The sequence below is a fragment of the Eretmochelys imbricata genome, chromosome 15 (assembly GCF_965152235.1).
Source record: "Eretmochelys imbricata isolate rEreImb1 chromosome 15, rEreImb1.hap1, whole genome shotgun sequence".
In the NCBI taxonomy this organism is placed as follows: Eukaryota; Metazoa; Chordata; order Testudines; family Cheloniidae; genus Eretmochelys; species Eretmochelys imbricata.
In genome coordinates, this window is record NC_135586.1 from 28,227,948 (window position 1) to 28,251,440 (window position 23,493).

At 41.0% G+C, this 23,493-nt stretch overlaps 2 protein-coding genes and 1 pseudogene across 8 annotated transcripts in view; 2 read left to right on the forward strand and 1 right to left on the reverse strand.

The window, feature by feature from the left end:
* TRAFD1 (TRAF-type zinc finger domain containing 1) overlaps positions 1 to 21,503 on the forward strand; it is a 39,362-nt gene extending 17,859 nt beyond the window's left edge. For 3 of the 5 annotated variants that reach the window (XM_077835289.1, XM_077835287.1, XM_077835288.1), the window contains exons 2-11: positions 143 to 205; positions 2,872 to 3,007; positions 3,083 to 3,136; positions 4,241 to 4,655; positions 8,861 to 9,124; positions 10,103 to 10,173; positions 10,865 to 11,092; positions 13,860 to 13,989; positions 15,127 to 15,439; positions 16,941 to 18,466. In XM_077835289.1, the coding sequence (XP_077691415.1) occupies positions 156 to 205; positions 2,872 to 3,007; positions 3,083 to 3,136; positions 4,241 to 4,655; positions 8,861 to 9,124; positions 10,103 to 10,173; positions 10,865 to 11,092; positions 13,860 to 13,989; positions 15,127 to 15,439; positions 16,941 to 17,079 (1,800 nt within the window). In that variant the 5' untranslated portion in view covers positions 143 to 155 and the 3' untranslated portion in view covers positions 17,080 to 18,466. Of the gene's footprint in view, positions 1 to 142; positions 206 to 2,871; positions 3,008 to 3,082; positions 3,137 to 4,240; positions 4,656 to 8,860; positions 9,125 to 10,102; positions 10,174 to 10,864; positions 11,093 to 13,859; positions 13,990 to 15,126; positions 15,440 to 16,940; positions 18,467 to 20,465 lie in introns of those variants that run through there. The other 2 variants (XM_077835291.1, XM_077835290.1) reach the window with 2 other exon arrangements.
* LOC144275788 (N-acyl-phosphatidylethanolamine-hydrolyzing phospholipase D pseudogene) lies at positions 5,818 to 8,487 on the forward strand (annotated as a pseudogene).
* HECTD4 (HECT domain E3 ubiquitin protein ligase 4) overlaps positions 21,368 to 23,493 on the reverse strand; it is a 127,452-nt gene continuing 125,326 nt past the window's right edge. For all 3 annotated transcript variants that reach the window (XM_077835284.1, XM_077835283.1, XM_077835285.1), the window contains exon 76: positions 21,368 to 23,466. In XM_077835284.1, the coding sequence (XP_077691410.1) occupies positions 23,330 to 23,466 (137 nt within the window). In that variant the 3' untranslated portion in view covers positions 21,368 to 23,329. The remainder of the gene's footprint in view (positions 23,467 to 23,493) is intronic.

Genomic DNA, 23,493 nt, shown 5'->3' on the forward strand with positions numbered 1-23,493 from the left:
GAGAAAGCATTCATTTATAATAATGGATTATGTGATTTAATGCAAAAGTATCTGAAGAAACAGAAAGTAGCAGAATGAATAATCCCATTTGTTCTTATGAACAGAAATGAAACTGAAAGTGTTTAATTGTCCCTTGCTCCAGCTTTCAAAAGAACATGGATATGGCTGCAGTTAATGAACAGGAAACCCACCTGTGCAGCAATTGGTAAGAAACAAATGTCTGACGCTGTTAGCACAAGGGTATTGTCCGTTGTTACAGTGTCCCTACATAAACTCATAGAAACATGTGTATTGCTGGCAAATGTCTTCAGAGATGGAAGCAGCAAGTGGTATGTAAACTTTTTTTCTAATGACCATAAAAGAATAGAAAATATTCTTGTACTTCACTGATATTCAGAATTTGCTGTGTCACCTTGAGAATAGCAGAATAATATTGATGGAACCTGCTGGTAGTGGTTTCCTCTCCCCTACTCCACCCTAGAAGAAGCAGAAATCAACTAAAACTATTGGTTCTCCTTCAGAGCATTTTTAAAAATGATTCTTTAAAAGCAGTTTCAAGAAAGCTGAAATATACAGGATTTAATTTTTGTGGCTGCTTATAGCTGTGCATTTGTCATACATATATAATATCATTTTGCTGATGTCCCAGCCTGTTGGGTTCTTAGGAACAGATGGGATAAGAATGAAGGTTATTGTTGTTTTTGGAGGGGCTAGGTTTTTATCTTGTGGCAGGGAGGGTAAAAATAATTGTCTTGTTGGGGGCTGATGACTTCACTTCTGCTCTTGTGAACATTTTTTCCCTTAAGTCAAACTCCCTCTTTAACTTTCTTGCTATCAAGTTGATATAGGTAGAGAGTGGGAGAGGTTCAAGTACTTTGCTTGCACTTGGTCTGATTTGCCATCTTTGCTTCTATGACATGGGGTAGCCTTTCAGGCACTCTACTCTGTTTCCCCTCTCAGGGCTCCTCAGGATTATTTCTCCAGCTCTCTTAAGCTTAGAATATCCATACTACATGGTAACTTCAGAGGCCCAAATAAAGAAACAACATACACCCATTTAGGCTTAATAGAAGTCTCTCATCCCTTCTGGGCTTTTCCCAGCTATGGGACATCACCCCACGGAGGTGCTGCCCTCTGCCTTCCTCTTGCTCTAGAGCAGGGGTTCTCAAACTTCATTGCATCACGACCCCCTTCTGACAACAAAAATTACTACACAACCTCAGGAGGGGACCGAAGCCTGAGCCCATCCGAGTCCCATTGCCGCAGGTGAGGGGGCCCAAACCCCATTATTCTGGGAAGGGGAAAAACCCAAGGGCTTCAGCCCCAGGCAGGGGGCCTGTAACCTGAGCCCTGCTGCCCAGAGCTCAAGCCCTTGGGCTTTGGCTTCAGCCCCATGTGATAGGGCTCAGGTTTCAGACCCGGGCCCCAGCAAGTCTAAGCCAGCCCTGGTGACCCCATTAAAACTGGGACCCACCCCACAGTTTGAGAACCGCTGCTCTAGACTCCTCTTCCCACTATCCAGGCCTCCTGGTTTCTGACTTGTCTCTCTAGCACCACCAGAGATTTCTGCTTCAGCCCATCAGAGCCCCACCTCTGCTTTCTTCCCCTCTCCTACCTGATTTTTCTGGTCTTCCTCCACTCTAGGGCCCAGGCCCTTTCTCTTAAGCCCAGTTTGGGGTCAGCTGACCAGTCTCAGGTGCATTGTACTCTTCCCTCTTAAAGGGCCAGTGCTGCCCTGTCAGATGCTTCTCAAATAGCTGAATGGATTTTTCCCACCTGTAAGTCTGTCTGCACATAGCTCAGGACAGAGCAATAGATTTATCCAAAGTAGAGTAAGGTAGGGATTCCTCACTTCAGAACAGCAGGGATATTGCATCTTTTGTTGGTTGAACCATTGAACAGTATTGCAGCGTAGCTGAAGAAGGATTGCCTGACTTTTACGCTATGGCGGAGTGCTCTTTGCAAAGAGTCTGTAACTGTTACTCCCAGGGGTGAAAGTAAGTTAGAGGACTTACCAGTACGCCGGAGTCCTGAGCAGGGGGCGTGGCCTCAACTGGAAGAGGCAGGGCCTTACATCCCTGAGCCCTTTAAATCTGAGCTCTGGCAGAGCTTTAAAGGGCCTGGGGCTCTGTTATGGTAGCAGCTGCTGGAGCCCCGAGCCCTTTAAATCGCCGCCTGAGCCCTGCTGCCCGAGCCCTGGGGTAGCGGTGGCCGGGCTCCATCGGGGATTTAAAAGGCCCTGGGGCTCCAGCCAGTGGTGGGGCTCCAGCCACCGGTACCGCTCCGGCCCTTTAAATGCCTGCCGGAGCCCCACTGCTGCTACCCCAGGGCTTGGGCAGCAGGGCTCAGTCTGGGATTTAAAGCGGGGGGGGGGGGTGGGTAGCAGCGGCTGGAGCTCTGGGGCCCTTTAAATCCCCGCCGCAGCTACCCCAGGGCTTTAAATTGCCCTCTATGAAAGCTGGTCCTGGTACGGTGCACCGGCTCTTACCGGTACGCCGTACCGGCTTACTTTCACCTCTGGTTACTCCTGATCTGACAGCCTGGATCTGGTGACTGCCTGAGTATGCTGCAAGACTTGTCTGTTTTCCCCAAAGGTGGAGTTGAACAGAGTTTTGACTTATTTTGATGAATTGGGAGACTTTGGGTGTCTAACTTGGTAAGTTTGTGTGTTCTGACTGTATACAACATGTAGTCCTAGATAGGCTTTTTTCTTTTACAAACCTGAATACACGGAAACTATGAATTTCTGAAGGGCTTATTTGCTTTTACCATTGGTTCTTCCTTTTAGGCAGCTCTCTTGAATCCGAAATCCGTTTGAATTTATTTTCAGTGTCATTTGTGAAGAGTAACTTTTTTGTATCTTTCTTGTAGCAAAAAGGATGTTCCTGTAGCTAACTTCACCATCCATGAAATCCACTGTAGTAGAAATATTGGAGTGTGTCATTTCTGCAAGGAGTCTCTCCCTAAATCTGAAATAAAAAACCACATTGAATCTGAACATGTGCAGGTAATAAAATAAATTCTACTCTAAAATAGCTGATCTTCATGAATTGCATTTAATAATTGTTTCTGTTTATCCTAGGTTACCTGTAAGTGTAATATGAAGATGGAAAAATGCCATTTAGAGGATCACGAGGTTGGTATACTTGGTTTTTGCTCTTGATAATACTCCAGTGTATTTCCAGTACTGACACTAGAGTCTTAGTGTTCAGATTGTAGCTACTGTGCTAACTGATGGGTCTTGGGTCTGCTCTCCCCATGTTTAATCCGCTTTCTAAATCCATGCTAATCAGTGATACTCTTGTAAGAGACTAGCTGTATTAATTTGAAGTGGTAGTACTCACATGCCTAATAAGTAGCTCCAAGCTCCTCAACAGGAGGGAGTCTATGTACATTGGTAGCTTGGGTTGGTGGCCTAGGTTTGTCCCTAAGTAGTGGTTAAGGCTAAAAATTCTGCCTGTGGCTATAGTAGCATTGATCTTGGCAACATCACTTTTCAGTGTCTTCTTTATTTCAGGTTCTCCCGCCCCCCTTCATACTGACTTTTATGCAGGACCTGAAGATTTGTCTTGTTTAAGCAGTTTTTAAACATCATGGAACAATAAACACTTACTTTCTATGATTTTCTTAATTACAAATTGTCACTGCAGTTAACGTTGTCAGTGGAACAAAAGTATGTCACAGGAAAATGAGGTTCTGTTTCAGCATAAGCATCAAATGCAAAGCTATGGCATGGAGGGATGTGAAGGGAGTTGGATCAAGTGGTTTATTTTAAAGCATGCTGTTTTGATCCTCTGATTTCCTGTTGTAGTAACTTACTCAAAGCACTTCATGTACTATAACTATTAATGAAGCAATATGAACAGTGGGGATCAGGACAGTTACATCTAAAACACAACCAAAAAAATCCACTTTGAGCGTTCAGATTAGTTTTTAGGGATGTTATGTTGAAGTATGATGTCTCGTAAATACATGCTTCCTTTTTCCTATGTAAAATACACTGGAGACATACTGTGTATAACTACTCAGGAGTTTGTACTCCCTGTCTTAAATAGTAATTTACTACTTCTTTTATGAGCTGGTTGGCTTCTAGTTGAAGACCCAATTAATCTCCTAAAGCAATTTGGAATGCATCTTTCTGTAATAACACAGTGAACTGGGTACTTTTTGGTCCGTAAGTAAACATAGCATAACTATAAGACTGTGCATATATCAAGAATTATTCAATTTTCTGTTTTAGGCATCAGCATGCCCTCTGCGTCCTGCAATTTGCCAGCATTGTGAGATAGAGCTTGCATTCAATAGACTTCAGGACCACGAGGATTACTGTGGCACTAGGACTGAAACATGTAGTGAGTGCGGTCGCAACATAATGGTGAAAGATCTGAAAGAGCATCCTGAAGTTTGTGGCAAGGAGGTGGAAGAAAGAAGAGTTAGCCAAGCAATGTCACGTTATAACTATAAAGATGAGGCTGCAAATCTGTGTACCTTTCAAAGCATCAGAAATCTTCTGAGTTCAGGCAGCTATGCTGGGCCTCTGCAGAGGATGTCCGAGCCACTGGAAGGCCGATTTTATAGCACTTTTGGAGGCGATCAGGCTTCTAAGAATATTAACAGAAGAAATGCATCAGCAATGCAGAGAGATCCGAACCAAGGTAAAGTGTGGACAAGGGCAATAATTATACATTCATAACTTTTTTTATTTTTACCTTTAATTTAAAATTATGTAACTAAGTGGAGTGAAAGCTCCATACCTGTGCACTGTGTAGAAATGTCAGATAATTAGAAAACCTCTAATGAAGTGTGGCTAGAGTTCACATATGAATGCTTAGTTTTTTACTACAGAATAGAACTTCAGTGATGCAAAACGATTGAGTAGACGACTTCTGAAATATCTGGTGGTAGGATACAAGTAGCTTACTAATATTAATTACTAGAATGAATCTCTTATCTAGAAACAGAATTTGGCTTGCATCCATTCAAATTCTATCCATTTTATTTTGCAGTCAAACTCTTCTGTGATTGTCTTAAAGGTTAGTTAAAATGTTTCTGCAGTTTTTCATATTTGATGATGAGCATTTTTGCAGCAACAGCCTATGTGGACATAGGTGATATAAATGCCTCTTCTCTTTCCACCTAAGGTTCTAATCTCCCAAATCACCATGCCTAAGGTCATATCTCTCTTTATGCCTAAGATCATATCTCTTTCCATGAACACATGCTTTGCTTTATGTTCAGAGGTATTCAAAGTATGTAGCATTGCTGAAGACTGAATGGATGGCCTTTTGCTTTAAGATTGACCTGCTTGTGAAATAACTAATCAGATTTAGTTTATAAAACTGAGACGATAAATGACTTAATTTCCAAATTGGAAAGAGACCCTCTAGAATTGGGCTGCTTAATACTGAACATTTTGGAAGGAACTGAATTCCCTCCTCCTCTTACGTAGATTTCAGTGCCAAAAAAAAAAAAATAAAAATTCTGGATCATATGGAGAGTTCAGATTGAATACCAATTTAATTTTCTAACTGGCAGCATGGAGGAGTTCAGTCTTTCTTGGGCTGCAGTGTGATGTAGTACTGGGCTTCTGACAAGCTTTCTGTGCTGGGGGAGTAGATGGCATCTGGGAGGGGGTGTGCTGGAGCTGTTGAGCAGGAACAGCTGCCACCATGATGAGCAGCAGGGTGCTGTGGAGCTGCTGCCTGGATCTCTCTTCGCTGCCCTTAGTGATTTTGTTGGTCAGGTAGGAAGCAGCAGTAGCTGCTTAATGTCTGGGGAGCTGCAGAGCAACCAAGAGGGAGGAGGAGCAGCAGCCCCATGGAGGAGGAAGACCAAGATGGGACACCTCCTCCAAGCAGCAACCCACAAGCTCTTCACCAAAAAACGTGGAGAAGGCAGACAAAGACTCTTGAAGAGCAACTTTTTACTGCGTGTAACCAGTACTTGAAGGAAGTTGCCAGAAGCTGGGACTGGACAACAGGGGATGGATCACTTGATAGATTGCTCTGTTCTGTTTGTTCCCTCTGAAGCACCTGGCACCGGCCACTGTCAGAAGACCAGGTTACTGGGCTAGGTGGACCATTGATCTAACCCAGTATAACCATTCTTACATTCTTAAGCAGTAAGGGAATACCAAAATTCCAGTCCAGTTTCCAGAGAGCAACTTTTCCAGGACACCCAGGAAAAGCTACAGGCTGGATTACAGAAGAGGTAAAGATGGAACACTTGTCAACCTTTGGCCAACATGGAAGTTGCCCATCTGTGCTTTCAATATTTTGCGATGGCCCTTGTGGAAAAAATAACAGCTACATCCCATGTTCAGAACAGGAACTTGATAAAGAGCTTCCAGTGTTAAAACCTTACTTCATTCCAAGACCTGCCAGTTGGAAAGAGTGAAGCTGGCATGCAATTCTGATGGTTGGGACATAGTCAGTTAGGGTGGAAATGGGTGAACTTGTAATTCTTTCTTACCCCATCTTTAGGCAGTGGGCTACCCCAGCACAGTTCATGGGTCTAAAACGTTTCCAAAGACCTCTGTGCACACTAGTTCCCCAAAATAGGTGCAACGATGATCAACCACACGAACTATGAGCTTTTGGACTACCGTAATATAATGAGCTCAAATGAGTTCTTTGGCAGTGAGCTGAGATGATTTGTACTTCTGGGTCTCCTAGACTGGATGCAGAAATGTGGTTGTGAGAGTGAGCTGGACTAGTGCGAAGAGACCTGTCTCCCTGGTCATGATGCAGTTACTTTTTGTTTTTACCCTTAACACCGGTGGAAGAGAATGTCAACAGATAATGGGGCAGCTGGTCTGTCTTGGGTCCCTGAAATAGGTTTTTCTTTGCAGGAGATACTGGTTACTGTGTTGCTTTTGAACAGATAGGGGAAAGATTTGGACCTTATCTTGCAGTTATTCTCATTGGAGCTTATGAGCTAAGGTGGTTTATGAAATAGCAATGTGTGAATCCTGAAGAAGTGGTAAGAATTCATATTCAAAGAGAGAATTGTGTAGTGATTCATTGAGGAACTGTTGTGCTTTAGCAAATGAGTATTATTTGGATCCTCTGGTTAAACTGAATGAAGCCCTTTGGAAGATATAGATTAAAAACGGAAGATTCTTGTCTTGAACCATGGAGAGTCACGAGACTTGAAGAGCAGCAATGATGGATTTGAACAACAATAAAATAATAAAAAAAACAAATCTGGCAGCTCCTTCCGAGTGTTTTGGTTTGTCTGATTTCGCTATAGGATTATGAATTTAATTGAACTGGATATTTTTTATTAGAATCCAGGTTTAATTTCATAGGTTAAGCAGATATGCAAGCTTTTAATCATAAAATTGCTATTTGTCTGAATGGAATATTGAGTTGATTTAAACACTGACTAATGCACAAGGTATTAATTGCATAGAAATGTCTTGTAATTTCAACAGTTGTGTACATCACCCATAAAAAGATCAAATGCTTTTTTTTTTTTTAATTTTCTCATATTCAGCTTGTCTAAGAGCAATAACAGCCTTGGCATGTGCATTGCCTGGGAGTTAATGACTGAATGTTGAATGGTTACAATGAATGTTGAATGAATACAATGTCAGTGCTGAACGGTTTTTCAGAACAGCCTCTCCTATCTAACTCACACTCACTCACCTGGAAGCGTCCTGTACTTTGTAAATACATGGTTTTGTTGGGTAGAGTCTTCCAACACAGATGTGTTGCTAAAGCATGTTTAAAGTAAAATCCTTATCTTACTGAGCACCTGTATCTTCATTTAATGAGAAACTAAGAAAGCTGAGTTTAAAAATGGTGTAAAGAAATGTGCCTTTTAAAAGAGATGTACAATTTAAATATAGGTCTCTAAAGTTGTGATTCAGCCATATCTTGTATATTAAAAAAAACCAAGGTTTTTGTTTTGTTTTTTTTAAAAAAGTGAGTCGCTCAAGGAATTCTCACACCACAGAGGTGTAGAAAAGTTTTCGCAGTTTCCATGTGTTTTTACTAAACATACTGTGGGATTACAAAATTGTTCAGTCTTGTAATACTTGGCTAAATGCATCTGTATCAAATTGCCATACTAACTTACAAAATAAATCCTATTGTTTAGAACCCCACTGATTTCAGTGTGCTGAAATCTTCATGTGGGTCAAGAGATCAGAGCATGTAAATGTCATTGCAGGCATTTAGAATCTGAATACTCCTTCCTGACATGTTTAGAGGCTTCACTTCGTTTGGCCATAATTCCACTAACCTGCATCTGAGTCAGATGCTTGCATCAGTAGGCAAACGGACTTTTCTCAGTGATGGACTGAAAACATAAGACTTGTTACAGGTTCATAGATCTTTATGACTAGAAGGAACCATGTTGAACTACTGTGACCTCCTGAATCATACATGTCATAGAATCTCTTCCAGTAGTTCCTGCATCAAGCTTACAACTTCTGGTTGAACTAGAGCTTATTTCTTAGGTAGGTGTGTGTGTGTGTGTGTGTGTGTGTGTGTGTTTGTGATTTAAAGATTGCAAGGGATGGAAAAAACATGATGTCCTTTAGCAAGTTGTTTAAATTTAAGAATTGTATGGCTAGTATAGGAAACAAAGTTCTCCTCCTCTCAGGCTAGACGGGGGAAAAATACAGGAAAGGGCAAGGATTCGCTTCCCTTAATTCATCCCAAAATATAAGTCACAGTGTCTTTCTGAGGTTTTGACTATCTCTTTTAAAACAAGAGGGCTGTGTTTGGGGGCCCATTTCTGCCCTCATTTGCATATATGAAAACTTCTGTTTTATTTACTTAGTCTGTTCTTAAAATCATAATTATTGTTAAACTATGCAGTTGATACTTATAGCTTCTGATATTTCTTTAAGAGGATGAGCTGGAACAGCTGGAGAGGAATAAAAACACGGAGTCCTCTCTGTATGGAGAACAGAATTCCAATTTGGACTATATGTTAGCCCTTAGCCTGCAACGTGAGAATAATCCCCACAATATTGCAGCTGAAATTCACAGTGACTTCTGGAAGAACTTCGACTCCAAAGAGTCCAAGCCATCTGAGCATCTTAATGAAATAAACAAATCAGATACTTTCTCCCATGACCTTTCATCTATTAACACTTCGGATCAGCTAAAAAGTAAGTTTTTAAAAAAGCTTTTCTTAAACAAAGAACAAAACAAACAAACCCCAAAATTGATTTTGTTGATGATCAGGGGGACTCTCAGGACTAGCTCCTTGGAGATATTCTGACTTTCAGTACCAGAACAGTAGCACGTTGAGACTTTCTAAACTGCTTTAGATATCTCCTGCATCTGATGTAGAAATTCTCTGTGAATGTGCCTTTCCTGTTCTTGGAGTCTTTCCTTCCTTTCTGGAACTATATCTTCAGCTCCCTACATTTTGACTGTACTGGCTGTTAAAATAGTAACATTTAACTTCATAGACCATAGTCTCAAGATTTGTTAACTAGTGAAATTTGATATTGCTATCTATCTATCCCAAAGTTCCTTTCTTACCAAAAAGATTTTAAATGGACAAGAGGAGTTCAGCATATTAATATGGGAAGGTAAAAGTGACTTTTTTTGAAAACTGTATACTCAGATTCAACTTGCTGTGGTTCTGCCATGTCTTTTAAAAATAAAACAAAAAACCTCTTATTCCTGCTTGTAGTGAGATGTAACAGAGTAGGTGACGTTACATTTAAGATTAAATATGTTAAAGAGGAACTCTCCTGTATTATGCGAGTGCCAGATTATTTTTAAAAGAAATTTTGTGTGTAAGATGTAATATGCATAGGTAGGCAGATAACAAGAGTTTTCTTCTTCTTTTTTTTTTCTTTTTTTTTTGTATTGGACCAAGGAACTGAGGTTTTGAGGCCAAAAAAATATATCTTTTTCAAACTTTTTAGGAAAAAAGTGACTTCTCTCTCCCTCCCCCCCCTTGTAAAACTCATAAATGTGAAAGAGTGACTACTGCCCTGAGACTTGCTATAATCCCTCCTCTGTGGTGCAGAACAGAATGATCCCATGGACTAGAAATTCTGAAGACAGGTTGGTTAGTCTGATTGTTACCCCTTTTTATGGTAGGTGGTTTAATCCTTTTACTTACCTCACAGATGATGAGATCATGTTGCCATGTGAATTTTGTGAGGCACTCTACCCTGAAGAAGACCTGATTCTCCATCAGGTTTGGTATTTCTGAATTCTATAACAATAATGTTTAGCTCTTAAAGTGCTTTTTGTCAGTCAATTTAAAAGGCCTTCTTTACAAAGAAGGTAAGCATCATTATCCCCATTTTATAGGTGTATATGCAGGAGGCTTACTGAAATGGATGCTAGCACTTTTGAGTACAATTTCTATTTAGAAACTGAATTTTGTTGGAGCAGTTTAGCATAGTGGGAACAAACTCCAACAATGCTTACAGGACACTGTCTGCATAGAACCTTACAAAGCCTAATATTCAGTAGAAATGTCTTAATAGTATTTTTAGTTTAATACAAAACTTTCATCAAAATGTTCACTGTGCTGTTCCTTGGATTAGCACTAGAAACAAATTTAACATTCTTGTTCATGCTAAGTGAAATGCCAGTAATAAACCACATACATTGTGAAAAATAAGTTAACTACTGATGTTAGTTTTTGAATTTCACCATGCATAGCAACTTACTTTTAACCTTATTGTCCCATTAACTGGATATCTGAAGTGGAATACAATTTTGGGTGATTATAATACTAAGAGTATGTACTGGAAATAGAGGGTGGATCTGTTTTACTCTGTGAAATGGCAGTAGTATTGTCAGTGTTCAAATATTACTTGGCACATGAAGACTTTGTAAGTATAACTAATACCTTCTTTCCAATGTTGCCCACATAACAGACAGGCTGTAATCCAGCAAGCGCCTTTGCTTCGTTCAGTAAAAGAGGTTCCTCCCCAAGTCAACAACAGGAATACAATAGACATGCTAAAGATTTCTTAGACCAACTGCACAGCAGCAGATCTACATATCCACTGCAGCAAAACGCTGTACAGACCGAAGGGAGCATTATCATTCCATGTGAATTCTGTGGCATTCAGTTAGAAGAGGAAATACTCTTCCACCACCAGGTACAAATGCTATTTGTAGGATGGAATTTGACAAGACCTAGCAAATCTGACTCCTTAATAGTAAATATTTGAAATCGTGGTAATGCTCAGAGGCTGCAAGTGGGATTGCAGATGCCAGGGATTCACAATTGTCATTTGAATCTGTCCCCTCTCAACACAGGGGTTGTGATCTGTACCCCAAGATGTTGGAGCATACTGGGGCTCATGTTAAAGGAACAGTTGTGGAAATATTTTTTTCCCAAATAATGGAGTCTAAGCAAACAGCATTCAAGCAATACAGCATAAATCCTCACATTTTAGAAGCTCCTGACTGCCACCTTCTCACTCCTTCGCTATAACACCTTCCTCTGCATGACCATCTTCCATCTCTAAGAGTGAGGGCGAATAATTCTGCAGAAAGAACCATAATGTCTAAGTTCTTGAATCTTTCTCCCATTAGGCTCTTCTGAAGTATTCACTAGAGACCTATTTTATTTCCCTATCCAAACCTGAACTCATAACATTTTAATTGACTTACACTTCCTTTATCTTGGCCTCTTGCTCATGCACCTGTTGAATTTAATGCACATGAATGAACAGATTCAATTCTCTGATGCAGAACTTCTTGAAAGGGAAGATGGCATGCACACAGGTCATCTGAGACTAGAGTCTGACCTAAATTCAGATACTGTTGGCTGACTTTTTTCCGACTTCATGATGTATTTGGATTTAACTACTGTTCAGTGAAAAGCTGCCAAAGAGATGACATTTTGCCATAATCCGACACTGTTGCAAACTTTCCTGTCACAGCATGTTCAGATCTGATGAACGGTAAACTGTCAGAGGTGTGACACAAAGGATATATTTTGCAAACTTATTTAAACCTTCCTCTTCTCTTTTTTTTTAAAGTGAAAACCTGCCTAGTAAATGTATCGCAACGTTTATATGAGAGTTGTTCTGTTACTTAGCACAAGAGTCTGCCAACACTGCTGCAGCATGGCTTCAGCTTGTTTAAATCTGGAGGGGAGACCAGTATTGTGTGTGTGTGTGTGTGAGAGAGAGACACTAGGAACGCTAATTCACTCTGGCAATCTGTTGAAGAAAGGCCACTGCCATCAGTACGAAGGGATGAAATGTCTTCCTATAACTATATATTTCAATAGTGCCACAAATACACACAACGTCATCTTCATGGAATAAGACATAGTCTCCACTGTGAAGAGCTTAGTTTAACACAGACAAGATCAAGCATAGAGCAGGAGTTGGGGGCAGGCAGATCTGAGGGCCCTGATAGATGTAAGGCTGGGCTGAGTGGCCAGTTACCCTGCAGGTGGAATGGACCCAACCAGAAGGGGTAACCTAACCTGCAAAGTGTGAAACTGAGGAGGAACAAGGGGAAGGTAAGAGAAGAGGAGACCAAACCTGCAGTCTTTGTATCTTCTGCTTCCTCATTCCCACATACAGATTACAATCCTGGGAGACAGAAGGTAATGGCGACGTCTCTAGTGATAAAGAAGGGAGAATATTGAAAGGAATTGAAGTGAACTGAGAAATGCATGAACCAAGATCCAAATGGGATGGTTTTGTAGTGTCTTCAAGTATGATGAAAATTGTGCCATGCAAAACAATGGCAGGGGGAGCTGTTAAAATGCCCTAGTCCCTGTGTAGATCAGTTATGCATTATTTTTTCTAGGAACAGAGAAGTTGTAATTTTACCCCCTTGACCTTGGTAGTAGTCTTTCAAAGTTAATTTGATAAACTTCCATAGCTTACCTCTTTGTTTTATAGCATGTGTTTCATAGTAGGGGGAGCTTCAGTGCATCTTGGATCATAGTTGATGGCTATGGCTTTCCACATCAGGTTGATTTTTGCCTTTTGAAAGTAGAAGAGCATTTGGATAAAGTTCCTTTTTATGTCTGATCATAGTATGCTGTTTGGGGCTCCTTCAGAGTGTCTTGAGTGCCTGGGACTGAGCCGCTGTCACGTACAACTTTCTTACAGTAATCTTAGCCTGTGGCTATCAAATTTAAAAGGGACATCCTTCTATTTGAAATCCTCCTTTTTTGTTTTTAAACTTCTTGTGCTACAGATAATCCCTAATATGTATAACTGAAAGATGGCAAATACATTCTGTTCTCAGTTTGTGCATTTGACAGCACTTAGTGCAGTCAGTTTCCCTTCTTTAGTGAAGGCCTTTCACATAGCAACAGAGGGAGAGAAACTATATCTATTTTAAAAAAAAGATTGTAAAACTGAGGGGGAACTAGCATGAATGCTCTGGGGCAGGTATAGCACTTGAAGATATTTCTCACTTGGCTTTTTAAGCTACACTGATATCAGGGTCACAATATTTCTTCTGACTTTCCTGCTGACGGGGTGGGTGCAAGGTTTCATTGTCACACTAGCGGCAATGCAGATTGCCTGCTCACATGCTCCAGCTTGGCTTGGAGGGATCATCTCTAAGGATGACTGGCTAAGCATTGACTGGACATAAAGAATGACCACAATTATGGTGTGGTGACTTCTACTACAGGAAGTAGACTGAGGTCATCAGCTCCATCTTGCATAGGTGACATATCCACTAGTTACGATTTCTGGGCTGGACTTGAACAGGTGACCTAGAAGTGAAGATGTGAGTATGCTGTTATCAAGCCAGTGTCTCATTCTTTTCTCAAAACAAATCCTTACTTCCCCTTGGCATTTGAGGGAAGATGTACCCTTCAAAGCTTTCACAGGAATTAGGTGTTCTCTAAGTGTCCAGAAACAATCAAAATCTCTCTTGCACTAGGACCAGTGTGACTTACGCCCAGCCACTGCCAGCCCAGGGGAGGGATTGGCATCCTCGCAACTGTTGCCTCCCAAAGACAACTTGGAGAGAGCAGAATCGCCAGAATTTAGAAGACGCATCCGGCATCAAGGTATTGGCAAAGTACAGATTTCCAGCCTGTGCGTCTTTCTATTCATGCTTTTAAGATCATTTCCTCCAACTGCAAAACAGAACAAGAAGGCATATTTAATCTAGATAAGGACTAGAATGTCCTAACTCCACCCTTATACCATTGTTCTGGTTTGCATGGCATAACTTGCAACATACATTAAAAATGCTACTAAATCATAAACATGGAGCCCAACACAAACAAAAACCAAAGAGAAACTTGAAATTACTAAACCCTGTGCGGCAAGAGTGGAACCTGACAAGTCTGATTATAGTCTGCATATGTTGCTAGCTCCATCCATAATTATTGCAGTTGTGGGGAAACGAATGTTGGGGTGAACTTTCAATTTCTTGCCTCATTTTTTTTTATTGCACTCTTAGGGTCAAATTATGTAGTTAGTTGCATGCAGAGAGGTTTAAGTGACAATAGAAATCATACGTGGGTATGAGAGGGTAGAAGCTGATCCGTCATGAATGTTTACTAAATTTAAAAAACCCAATAAATCACAGAATAGAAACTCCATAGCATATGTATTATCTTAAATTGCCCAAAGGAAATGGACTAGTTTACTTAACTTGTGTATGGGGTCATCCAGTGTTGGTTGAAGTTAGTATATAAATTTAACAATGTTATGGAAGGTAGTGACTTTGTCCATAAGCTAGTTTTAAAATGCAAGTAAAGCAACTTTTTATACTAGCTTCCCTCAATGAACAGGATGCCCATAACTGGCATCTGACGTCCATGCGAAGCTGGTAAAATGTGTAACTTTTTTGTCCTAACGTCCTTCGTGGACAAAACTCTGCTTTTTAAAAAGCACTACAGCACTGACCTAAACGCAATCACGGTACCATACTGAAGTTCTCCAAAGCTGCTTAGAATGTGTGTTCCCCATCATGGGGGAATTGTACTAGTCAGTGAAGCCAATATTTCTGTGGTGCAGGTCGGTTTTCACAGATTCTATGGTATTGCATTAAAAATGTAGGCTATAGCTTTGAAATCCAGACGCTTTTATCAAGGTGTTTGGTTTTTTTGCCTCTTGTTCTGATCCATGCCCCTTGCTTTGATCCGTTATTTCATTGCCGTTCCTAGTATGCTTTATTTTATCTGACTTTCCTTTAGGGGAAATTTCACCTCTGTATCTAGAAGACTTCAGGCAGCAGAGTGTTGCCCAGGCTGAACGAGGGAGCCAATCACTAAGCAACCTGGCAGTTGCCAGAAGCGTACCACTAACCTCTCTTAGTGCCGCAAGAGCTAATGATGCTCTGATTCAAAAAGGGAAGTCCAGCAACTTAGACGGTAATGACGGAAGACTGAGAAGCAGAGGCACAGCTGAATCTGGAACAGGCCCCAGGCCAGTTGTGCGATCCACTCAAAACTTCCACCCTGAAAGCTACGTGCCTAGTTTCCCAAGGGTGTCTCCAACACGACCAAGGTAGCTTCTCCGCTCAGCGTGGTGGTGGTGTAAAGAGAATGTTTATCTCTAAGTGATTCCTGGGGGTGCATCTTTATGAATGGACAATGAGTCCATTCTGATCTAGCTCTGCTATGGTGAGGAAGTGCTTCAGTGTTTCTGCTAGTGCAGACATCAAAACTTGGCAGGAGGAGGAGAATTCTGCGTCCACTGGCCCTCTCATCACCCCACCACAGATCCGTGTACATTTTGCCTATGGCTGGGTTAGGCTGCACTCAATTTGACTAGCTGGTGTCTTTTTGGGTTTGTAGTAAGTAATGAGTTTAAGAGGAAAACAGATTTTCTAGGAAACTGTTTTTATGGCACCTATTTCTAGGGCTCTACCAAATTCATGGCCATGAAAAATGCATCACAGACCATGAAATCTTGTATCTTCCCCCCCCACCCCAATGAAATCTGGTCTTTTGCATACTTTAAGGCTGGTGCTTGGGGCAGGGGCAGTGTGGGGAGCTACGAGCTGAGGGAGGGACATGTCACTACTTTCAGGGAGCTGCCTAGGGAGCCTGCCAGCTCTACAACCCCTCCCCCAAGCACCTGTGGCACCCCTGGGCTGTGCCCCTCTCCCCCCTTCCCCCCCCCCCCCAAAAAAAAAAATGTAGTCAGGGTAAATAGTACAAATCCTGGACGGGTCATGGGCCATGAATTTTTGTTCACTGCCGATGACCTGTCCATGACTTTTTTCATGACTAGCGTTTCCCAAATTGGGGGTCCTGTCTCAAAGGGATTTGCGGGGGGGTTACAAGTTTTTATTTTAGGGAGGTCATGGTTTTGCTGCCTTCAGAGCTCGGCTGCCGGAGAGCAGTAGCTGTTGAGCTGGCGTCCCGTTCTGAAGGCAGCGCCCCTCCAGCAGCAACACAAGGAAGGGTAGCTGCACCACAACCCTCCCCCACCCCCCAACAACACCCAACACCACATGACACTTCAGATTCAAATAGCTGAAACCATGAAATCTACAATTCTTTAAAATCTGATGACTGTGAAATTGACTAAAATGGACTGAATTTGATAGTACCCTATGTATTTGGGTAGATCTTTTACATGCACTCTCCTTTTTCATGGAAATGGAGTCTAATCTTGTTGTGTGGAAATGTTTTTTTTTCTAATATTTCAGTAGCATTCTTGCTATTGGGATGCCACTGGTTAGAAATAGTTCTGTCTTTAACACCTACTTCCCTTGCTATTGGGTCCAGCCTCCAGTATGTATGGCCAAAAGCTCTGTGAATTCTGCATGTTTAGTATCAAAGTACCCAAAGGTGAAATAGTGAGAGACCTTGTTCTCTGATCCCAAGATTCAGCAGTTTGGGATACAGGCCAAGGGTGAGAGTTTTGGGGGTTTATGATGGAACTCTTCATTTCTCAGAAGGACTGTGCTCTTCTCCTTCCCCCTCCTTAAACCAGTTCCTGTAAGAGGATTGAATTTGTAGGTGCTTCGTCTAATGGTGTCAACTTCTCTCCTCTGCAGTGTGAGAAACGAAGCAGGCAGGAGTCCTAGGACTGCAAATGTTCCTGTCAATTTCAGAAACAGGAGCACAAAGGTAAGTTTTTCAGAGCTCTTTCCCTATACTGGATGGCTTCTCTTCTGCATTTCAGTGGCTGACTAAAACGTTTAGTTTATTTTTACTACTGTCTTTTGAGCAGACAGCATCAAGCATGAGCTTGACTCCCTGTGGAACTCTAACATGCAACACAGGTAGTTGCTAGTGACTCACTGCTGACTGCCTGTTGTCCTCAATCTCATCTGGATTGGCGAGGAGCCACCTTTTCTGCTAATATACGATTGCTTGGTGTTTGCAGGAGTTTGAACTATCCTACTTCCTTATAGGACTTGGTGTGCTGTCCTTTGCTCCTTGATCAAGCCTGAGTGAGGCAGACAGAGCTTGTTGTGATTCAACTTGTCTGTTTTAAAATGACATGTATGTTTCACTTACTGTTTCCTCCTTACACAGGCAAAATCCCAGAAACCAGAGTCTGGCCATCTTGAGGAAGAATAATCTATCCTTTATGAAGCGCATATTTAGCACTTGAAGCTCTCTTACTATGCACTATAGTACTTATTTATCCCAGCGCAAGTACTTGCTATATTGCCACCATCAATGGGGACTTTCTATTAATTTTAAATTTTTTAGGCAGTGATTTTCTATAATTGTTTGGTTTTTTTAAAAGTTTGTGGGAGTAATGCATACTATAGCTGCTGTACAGAAATGTCGAAGTGTAAATTTTATATTGCTGCTATTTGGGTGGTCCAAACTGGCATTATCCTAAGTCAGTCAGTACTCAGAGGCCCAATCTGTTTTTATCTCATCTGCTTGTTTCTGTTTTGAGAGGGGTTTCCTTTTAATGTGCTAGGCTTTGGCTCAGCAGTGTGCAGCAGAAGTAATCCATTGCTTCGTCATTGAAGTAAATGAATAGATGTCTGAGCAGCAACCCTGTTAAACCCAAAACAATCAGCCAGAACTATTCTGGATGAAGAACCTGCCATAGTAAGTTACTGTAGAGTTCAGTACTTGTTTAACTTGTTCAGAGTCAGACTCCTCAGTGGTGGGTTGCAGAACATACTTCTCTGTAATGAACAGTTAATCTTAATGATTATCTTCACTGAGGTTTGGGATCAGGGGATAAGTTCAGTGGCTTGGCTTTAAATCTATTCCCACTTCAGCCATTTAGCTTGCTGCTGTTGGCAATAATTCTGCATTAACTATCTATTTCTGAAGTCAAGACTTTTCCCTAAGCCTTCTATCTGGTCAGACCTGGCTTGGGAATCAGGTGGGGAAAGTCGTACATATTGTAACTTATGGTGGTTCTGTCTTCCTATCTAAAAGTCTATTAAATACCAGAAGTGCCCAGTATTCCTAAAGGCATCTACAGAGGGATTGTGATCCACAGTGCGAGAGTTTCAGTCCCACAGGGCTTCCATTCTCTCAAAACTGCTCTTTTGCTGTACTGGAGCCCTTACTTTTTAAATTCCTTGTAATAAAATTTGTATCTACCGATCTGTCTTTTGTTCTGTAAACTGAAACAAAATCTAGGCAGACACTAGAAAGTGACTGACTGAAAATTATGCTGAGCAGAATGGGTTGGAAAACTACTCTTCTGGGGAGAAACTTAATTTTTTTTTCTCCCCATCAGCCATCTTTGGCTTCAAAATTTCCAGCTTATTCTTCAGTTTAGCCATAACTGATTGTGGCATACTATCTGGGCTCTGAGGGCACATCTACACTGCAATTGGCCCATGCCAGCTGACTGGGGCTTGGGCAAAGGGGGCTGTTTTTAATTGCAGTGTAGACAGTTGGGCTCTGTTTAGCCACAGGGAAACTTTTTTTTGGTTCTCATACTGTTTTTCTAATTTTGGGTATACATTTGAGTTGAGCCTCTATTAGGGTGTCTTTAAAAAGTTTCCATGTAGCTTGCAGGGATTTCACTTTTTGTGCTGTACCTTTTGTTTCACTAACTTCCTCATTTTTGTGTAGTCCCCCTGAAATTAAATGCAGGGAAAACCACAGCAGCCCAACACTGTAGCAACAGGGATGTTTAATTATATTATGGTCACTATTACCAAGCGGTCCAGCTATATGCACCTCTTGGACCTGATCCTGTGCTCCACTTAGGACTAAATCAAGAATTACCTCTCCTCTGGTGGGTTCCAGGAGTAGCTGCTCCAAGAAGCAGTCATTTAAGGTGTCAAACTTTCTCTGCCTCCCATCTTGAGGTGATCTGTACCCAGTCAATCTTGATATACTATACTAAATTGCTGCAAGGGAGGTTTAGGTGGGATATTAGGAAAAAACTTCCTAACTGTTAGGGTAGTTAAGCACTGGAATAAATTGCCTAGGGAAGTTGTGGAACCTCCAGCATTGTCTAACATGCTCTTAAAAATCTCCAAACACTTGTCAGGAATGGTTTAGATAATACTTAGTCCTGCCATGAGTGCAGGGGACTGGACTAGATGACCTCTCAAGGTTCCTTCCAGTTCTATGAAATATTTTATCTTCCACCCTCTTCCTTACTAGGGCATAGAGAATCTCCATTAATAGATCCTCCCGTTAGCTTTCCCCCAGCCCTTTTTTTAAAAACTGCTCAATAACCTTTTTGATTTTAAGTGCCAGCAATCTGGTTCCATTTTGATTTAGGTGGCACCTGTACTTCCTCTATAGGCTCCCCCTTTCCCAAAAGTTTCCCCAGTTCCTAATAAATCTAAACCTTAACTTAAGTGTTCTAAAATGGAAAATTAGTTTATAGGCACATCTCAGATAAGGAATTGTTAAAGAATGAATACAAGTTGTAAAAAGTAAAAGTAGCCACATGTTTGCAGGGAAGCCTGCTTCCTTAAAGCAGTTAGCAGTTGTATTTCAGTAATGGGAATGGGGAACTGGTGCTAAACGTTGCTGTACAGACAAGCCCCCTGCTGTAACTGCTTCACAGCCAAACGTTTGGGTGGAATGTACAGCAGACCAGCTTATCCCTCAATAACATCCCCTGTGGCAGCTGTTGCTGCAGGACTTTCAGTGCAAGGCACCATTGTCCACACAGGGGCTTGTCAGGCAGAAACTTGTCCTGGGGACAAGTCTGTACTGGTGCCATTCAATGTTATTCCTGGGGCCTGGGTTACAGTGGCAGATGGTACTGATAAGGAGGGCTTGGTCAGGGAGGGAGCACTGTCAAAGGTTTTTCCTTAGAAAAGTCACATGACATACTTAATACCAAGGAAGTTGCTTCTGCCAGCAGCAAGCAATCTAACTAAAGCCAGAAGCAGACCAGAACTAACATCTGTTTACAAATAAAGATGCTAAGGATGCTTCTATTCCTAGTAAGCATTTATTAAACAGAAGAGGCAAGGGTAGTTCCTGGGGCAGGATACTATGGCTACACCTCTCTTGTTCTCTAGATGATGATGTTTAATTGGATACCTTATTCATGGGGAAATTGTAGGGTGAAAGCATGGAATAAATTAACTACAACTGCTGAACTGTCAAGTGGGTTTTCTCTGCAGGAGATGCACTTCATTTGTCCTGTTCAAGAGTGTCTGGACTTATAGCTCTGCTGCAAAGAAATATGAAGACTATTAGCCCATAAAAGTAGGGTTTAAAGAAGAATTTCTAGTAGTTTTAATTCTCTCAGAAAATGCAACTTCAAGGTCAGGTTTTCTATATCCAGCCTCAAGTAATAAGGACACAAAATACATCTAAAGATGGATGTTAAGACTCAGTAATGCTGTGTACAGTACCAAGATGGACACCTTGCAGGTACTAGAATAAATACCTGACTGTTTTCCACTGCTCTGTATAATTTTACATTCTGAATGAGTATCTAAGTAAAATAAAAATCACACAGCAAGGTTTGCTTAGAAAGACAGGCTGACTACAGAGACTGAGCACAAGGAAATAACCAGGCTTAGAAAAGCTTTAGTTCCAGGCCACTGTCACTAAAGCCACAGTAGCACTTCATTCCTTTAACCTGTTCTTCCTACTAAGGGATCACACCATTTTTCAAATCAGTCAAAAGTAGATGAAGGTTATTTATTGTTGACACATTTTTCCTGTAGTAAGAAGCTTCATTTACACAGCAGGGTGTAAACAGCATTGACTAAAAGTTTGTTAAATGCAACCATAAATAACTATAATAAATAATATATATCAAGTAACTTTACAGCACACATTTCAGGGCCAAGATGTGATATGCTTTACTCACATGTGCTTTCTGGAAGGAGAAGCAGAAACATTAGCAGCAGTTATCTTACTCACAGCTGTAATCCTATCATTGGAAAGGATTGGCATACTAAAGTCCTCAAACCCCTACCAGTGAGGTATTTCACTGAATTTTGAGTCCACTCAAGTTGTTAGGGGTTTGAAAGGAGATACTTAAACAGTACAAAAATACTATTCAAACCACCAGAAAGAAAACCAAAGCATTTAATTGTCAGCAACAGTAGTTCTGCTATGAAACTCAGATGACATTCTTCATGTTCCCCTTGCTCAGCATCTGTTTGAGAATGCACTTTTTGGATGGGAATAAAGCATTTCAAGCAACATATCGTGCTTAGTTTTCCTCTGGTCTTGGTAAACTTTACATATGTTTGCCTTACTTGGAATGATTTCATCTATATCTATGCTTCTACCAGAAAGTGGACAAGATTCAAGAGTATATATTATTCCTACATGTTTCTCAGAGGAGAGGGGGAGGGGAATGCTATAGAATGGTGACAATTCTCCTAACAACAGGATTTGGAGCCATTGTATGCCACCTACTACTACTTCAGCTGTTACACACACACACCCCTTTCCATTCGCTCTCAGAACACCACACACATACACACTTAGTGGCTTTTAATCTGTTCTCACACATCCTGCTCTCCAAACATACCACACGCATAATAATTCCCAATATTCACAATAATATACAAAAAAATACAGCTTTTCAATTCCCATTACAACTGACCAGCCAAACAATTAGTGTATATCTCTCTCCTAAAGAGACACGTAATACCAGACCTTCATGTGGCTAGATGTGCACCAGCAGGAAAATGACTAATCTGCAGCTCAGTACTGGCACTTAACTTACAGATAGTGCTGAGCCAAGTCGTACAGCAGTAATGTCCGTGTTCTCTTCGGTTTTTGAGCACAAATAGGGTTTTCATATGAGTGCAGTTCTAAATGGTTTGCAAAGTGCTCCCGCACTTTAAATACACCCAACAGAGGGCACCGCTTGAGTGCATTAGTGAAGGAAGATCGATGTGGTGCGTTTTACCGCTGCAGAACTCATTCCAGAACATACAACAGTTTAACATACAGAATGGTCACCTCCCTGTATGCCACCATTATCCTTCTATATAAAATAGAAGCTACAGCTTCAATTCAGCAACTTTGTGTCTTTGTCCCCCTGCTAGGGGGTGTCACATTTTTAGGATAATTTGCTTCATTTTAGAGAAATCATTTTTGAGTACATAAAACAAATCAAAGGTGCTTTAATCACTTACTGGTTAATATTCTGAACATGGTATTTTAGAGAGAACCCACTCTGTTCCTTCCACTATTTAAAAGTCAAAGATCAGTGAAGAAATTTTTGTTAGTAGGTTTAGTTTCAATCCAGGAATGTCTTGATTAGGATCTAACTGTATCATGGTTCTTCACTGTTCGGGGTTTTTCAGCTATCCAACTCTGAAGAGAAAAGTTTGAAAATAAAACACTGATATTTACTGTGGTAGTTACCAATGTGTTTGATTTGGATTTAAATAATCAAGAACATTTCAGGATATGTAAACACATGTAATTTGGAAGCATATTTTCTGTTACAAAACCGAAGTGTGTATGTGCTGGAAGTTCAGTGTATCAAGTACAGAAAACGAACTCTCCCAGCTTTCATATGAGAGGTATTTTGTTCTGATTTTATGGAAAATGTGAAGTGATCTTTTTAAAAGTAATTCTATTTTTGTACTCAAAAATGTTTTAGAGGGAGAATGAGCTCTAATCATTTAGATCTGAGCTCTTAACCTCAGAATAGCCAAGTTTGTTGTGTTTGCATGGGCAACACAATTTTAAATTACAAAATTAGAAGTGTACATGTTCAAAGGTCTTTTAAAATTAAATTACACACATCAAACCGGTCTGTACTAAACTATCCTACAAACATTCCACAAACAAGGCAGCAAAATAACCAGTCCACCACAAAAATCTACAAATACAAAACGTAAGTCTTCCAATAATTACTGTAATGTGAACAAAAGTTCAGAAAATAAATTAGTCTCCAATTCTTTATGTAGTGTCCCTGGAGGCATTTTCAGGTGAATCACAGGGTTTCCAACAGAGCAGTCATGAAACAAGCCTCCCAAAAGCGTCCCTGGTCTTGGTCTTGCCCAGCTCAGCCGCTAAGTGGATCCTCTCTGTAGTGAACAGCATACCGGAGCTTTTCTAGCATTATATCCAGAGAGGAATATTGAGGAAGCTTTATCATGAACATACACGTTTCAACACGGATGTACCGAGAATCTGGGGAACCTGTAAAGGAACCACATGAAGACTTGT